Source organism: Triticum aestivum, chromosome 1D (assembly GCF_018294505.1).
Source record: "Triticum aestivum cultivar Chinese Spring chromosome 1D, IWGSC CS RefSeq v2.1, whole genome shotgun sequence".
In the NCBI taxonomy this organism is placed as follows: Eukaryota; Viridiplantae; Streptophyta; class Magnoliopsida; order Poales; family Poaceae; genus Triticum; species Triticum aestivum.
Window position 1 is genome coordinate 456168817 of NC_057796.1, and position 3904 is coordinate 456172720.

Here is a 3904-nt window from a genome sequence, read left to right on the forward strand (position 1 = left end):
GAAAACGTCTGCCAGTGTCCAAGGAATCAAAAGCAACTAGCCTGACGCAAGGTTCTCGATGCAGACAACGAGAAGACAGATCGTGAGCAATGCCACTCCATTCATAGCAAGGGATAGTCGTAGGAAGCTAAACGAAACAACAGAGATAATGCACAAATCAACGCCCTGCGTTAAATACCGGAAATGAAGAACCCTAACTCTAAGCCTAGCACTATTTGGAGATTATATAGTAGGAGCGTACCTGCAGGCTAGTCATGGATTCGCCATCCGAAGAAGAGCTCGACTCGTCGCTCCACGAAACCATGGCGTAACGTGACCGGCGGCAAGACGTGGATCGGTGGCGGCAGCGGCGGCGGCGGTTGCAGTGGATAGATAGAACGCGCGTGGAGATCGCGAGGGAAGAACCGCCCCGACCAGGTGGCCAGCGCGGCCCATTTAAACGGGCTGTAATCAAAATAAAAATTGTTAAATGGGCTCGGCAACGGGAGCGGCCGTGTGTCGCGCCGTCTTACGGCATCCGTCACCCCCCCTCCACGTCATCGCGACAAGCGGCCCGAGTTACACTACAAGCCATAAAATGGTGGGTTTTTCTTTTCTTTATAAGGGGAAAATGGTGGGTTTTTGGTACGAAGTCTATACTATAGACCAAAGTGAGCTGGTATCTTCTATATCTAAATGGTGGTGAACCAAAGGAGTGAAAAAATTTAATTATTACCACACATAATTACATCTTCTATATCTAAACAACTAGCCACCACTAACCTATTTCTCTTAACATGCAAGTTTGCCACCTCGTCATTCAACATGTATGGAGAAAGGTCCACCACAACATGCAAACAAAATATTCCCGCAACAACATATACATGTTACACGTAACCATTTCTCTATGAATATATTGCAAAACATTCCCGCAACAACATGCCAGGTATCGTCTAGTTTTCTAATATAATATAACTACAGTGGACAACACAAAAGATGCCATCATTACAATGGCTAAAATGCTATCCATTTTCCATGATTAAAGTCCCTAGTGACCGCCTCCTGTTTAGTCCATATATGCTACAAGCACTATCTCAAGGTACTGGCCTCTTGCAATAGTATATATCATGTATCATGTATGCAGTAACACATTGTAAACACCTCACTATTAGATCACTGGATTCATCCTAACATAACTTTAGCAACTGTTCTACTCTTCTTCGCCCACCACGCTTCTGCACACGATAACAGGAAAAGTTAATGAATGACAAGTTAAAAACAATTATAACCTACAATGCATACAAAAACTTACTTCTTATTTAGTTTGCATTTCTTGCTGCGTTTAGTGTGCCCTAGCAATTTGCATGCGCCGCACCTGATTCTGATCTCGTCGTACGAAAGTGGCCTACCATTTTTCGACATAGGGCGGTTCTCATCTACCTTAGTTGCACCTTTCGTTGATACTTTAATAGGATCATGAACTTCAACTATGTTGCCTTCACCATCATCTACATATTCAATTGCACAAGTACTAAGATCAGCCGTTTTCTTACTCAAATTTTCCTTTAGCTGATCATACTCATGGCTCTTAGCTATCACGGCCTTCAAACTCTCCTGTAACTGATCCCACAAAGTTGGGTGTTTGCATGCTGCATGCATAGCTTCTGAAGCCAACACACTGACCTGGCTATATTTCATTCTTTCAGCTGCTCCAGTCCATCCAAATCCCAACAGATCGCTTGTGCGCCTGGCGGGCAGTCCCAACCTTGCGTCTTTCGTGAACCGCACAAGAACTAAACACTTTGGTATTTCAGATATATTCAAGTACTTCAGTACATGGAATATGTGCTTGCAAGGTAGACCCTTTCGAATCATTCTTCTGCAGCTGCACCTTATAGTTTCTGCGGAATTTACTGGAGTGTACTCCACCCAAAAACGGCTCTTCCGGTTATTCTTCCAGGCCACGATGTACTGCTGTGATCCGTCTCCGAGCTTTATTTCTACAATCTCCATGCCACCAATTTTCCTAAGATCAGCTTGCAACATATAGAAGTTTGCTGGAGTGAAGACGTGAGAAGCAGCTATCTCAAGTTCCCTCGAGCTAGTAACTGGCACCGGTAAACTCTGTGAGGCCGTGCAATCATCTCGTGCCTCATTCTCACGGATACGTACAACGGCGTTCTCATAGTGCAAAATCATATCCACCAGGGTCATTTCACCGTCTAGGTGGAGGTGAAGGCATGAGTTTAGACTTTCACTCCTCTGGTTGCTTTTCATGCCAAGCCAAAAACCCTCTGTCAGATAAGCCGCGGCCCACAGTCTCCTCTTCTTATACATCCGTCTCAACCATGTTACTGTTTTTTCCGACTGCCATCTTTTGGAAAACGCGTGCCATCTCTCCTCAAACGTGGCCGTGGACGTGCTGTAGTACAGAAGAGTTCGGAACTCCTTCAAGGACTTGTGACTGAGGTGAATCTTCATATTTTTTTCTATATGCCACGTACATATACGGTGCCACACGTCTGGCAAGACTTGGCGAATTGCCTTGATCATCGCAGCGTCGGCATCCGTGATAACACTCATAGGCATCTTTTGACACATGGACCTCAAAAAAGTCTCCAGCAGCCACACATATGTCTCTTCGGTCTCGTCCGAAACTATGGCACAAGCAAAAACAGTGGTCTTCCGGTGATTGTTAAGACCAACAAAGGGTATGAATGGCATACCATACCGGTTCATCTTGTACGTGCTGTCAAATACAAGCACGTCGCCGAAGTCCTCATAGTCATGACGAGACTGGGAGTCACACCAGAACATCCTATTCATATGTCCTTCCTTGTCTAGCTTGTACTCGAAAAAGAAGCTAGGATCCCTCTGTTTCCTACTGACCATGATGCCTATGACTGTGGCAGCATCACCTTTTGAAAGCAGCTTCCTCTTCTCCCTGGCGCAAAGGTTGTATATTTCACGCCTGGTAAAACCAACACCGCCGTACCATACATGTTTGCTGATGAAGCAATCCATCATGTCGTGAATTCTAATCCCTGCAGCTCCCATGGACATTATCTCATGCTTCTGGTACTCTTTGATTTTTCTGTGGGACCAAAGAAAAGGTACCTCGTCCGGTCCTGCCAAGATATGGCTATGCTTGTCCTCAAAACTATCAACATACCAAACCCCACGCTTTTGGTCAAGCTTCACGGTCAGGTGCGCTTCGCAGTGGCAGCGTGTCTCGGGTCTGAGCCTACGGCTGTGTCCTTCCTCGGTTAGCAACCTGCTGTCACGTTTTCCTTGTCTGGAACAAACAAACCGCCTATAACGCATATGACGTGACTCGGTTTTGCTATACCTGACCCTATTCTTTCTAATGCTGAAACCATTATCTCTAGCATAGTTGTTGTAGAAATCATACGCAGCCTCGTGAGACGTAAAAGTCATTTGTATTATCTGCATGAACATATCCCTCTTATCATCTGCACTAGCAGTATCTTGGACATTCTTTTTACCCTCAACTTCTGTCACCTACACAATCATAACATAGCCATGAAAACAGTTTTCTATGGTATAACATTACTTCCATACAACATTGATTACATACATACCTCACTCATGATGACCGACGATTGCGACTCCCCAGAATCAGATGCAGCTAATGATTCGACATCAAGGCCTGTCTCCGCATCGGATTCACCGTAATAGTCGTACGCATTATGACATTCGGAAATGAGCTGAAAAATATAACACAAATACATAAGTACTTATCATATAATATTCCAGGATTAATTTAATTTGCATGCATGCCAACAAAAAATTCCACTTCCATACCTGACTAATGTAATCTTCATTCGAGATCTCCGAGTTGTTTTCCTCACCATCATCATGCTCATTGTTTTCCTGACCATCATCATGTTCATCCATCTATAAA

The 3904-nt window shown here is 44.4% G+C and overlaps 1 protein-coding gene across 1 annotated transcript; it reads right to left on the reverse strand.

The window, feature by feature from the left end:
* Window positions 1–994: 994 nt before the first annotated feature.
* LOC123174968 (protein FAR-RED ELONGATED HYPOCOTYL 3-like) lies at window positions 995–2200 on the reverse strand. The gene is made up of 2 exons (XM_044590126.1): window positions 1292–2200; window positions 995–1214 (listed from the first exon to the last, which is right to left on the reverse strand). Exons 1-2 carry the CDS (start codon window positions 2191–2193, stop codon window positions 1190–1192), a joined length of 927 nt encoding a protein of 308 aa, XP_044446061.1. The 5' UTR covers window positions 2194–2200; the 3' UTR covers window positions 995–1189.
* Window positions 2201–3904: the final 1704 nt, after the last annotated feature.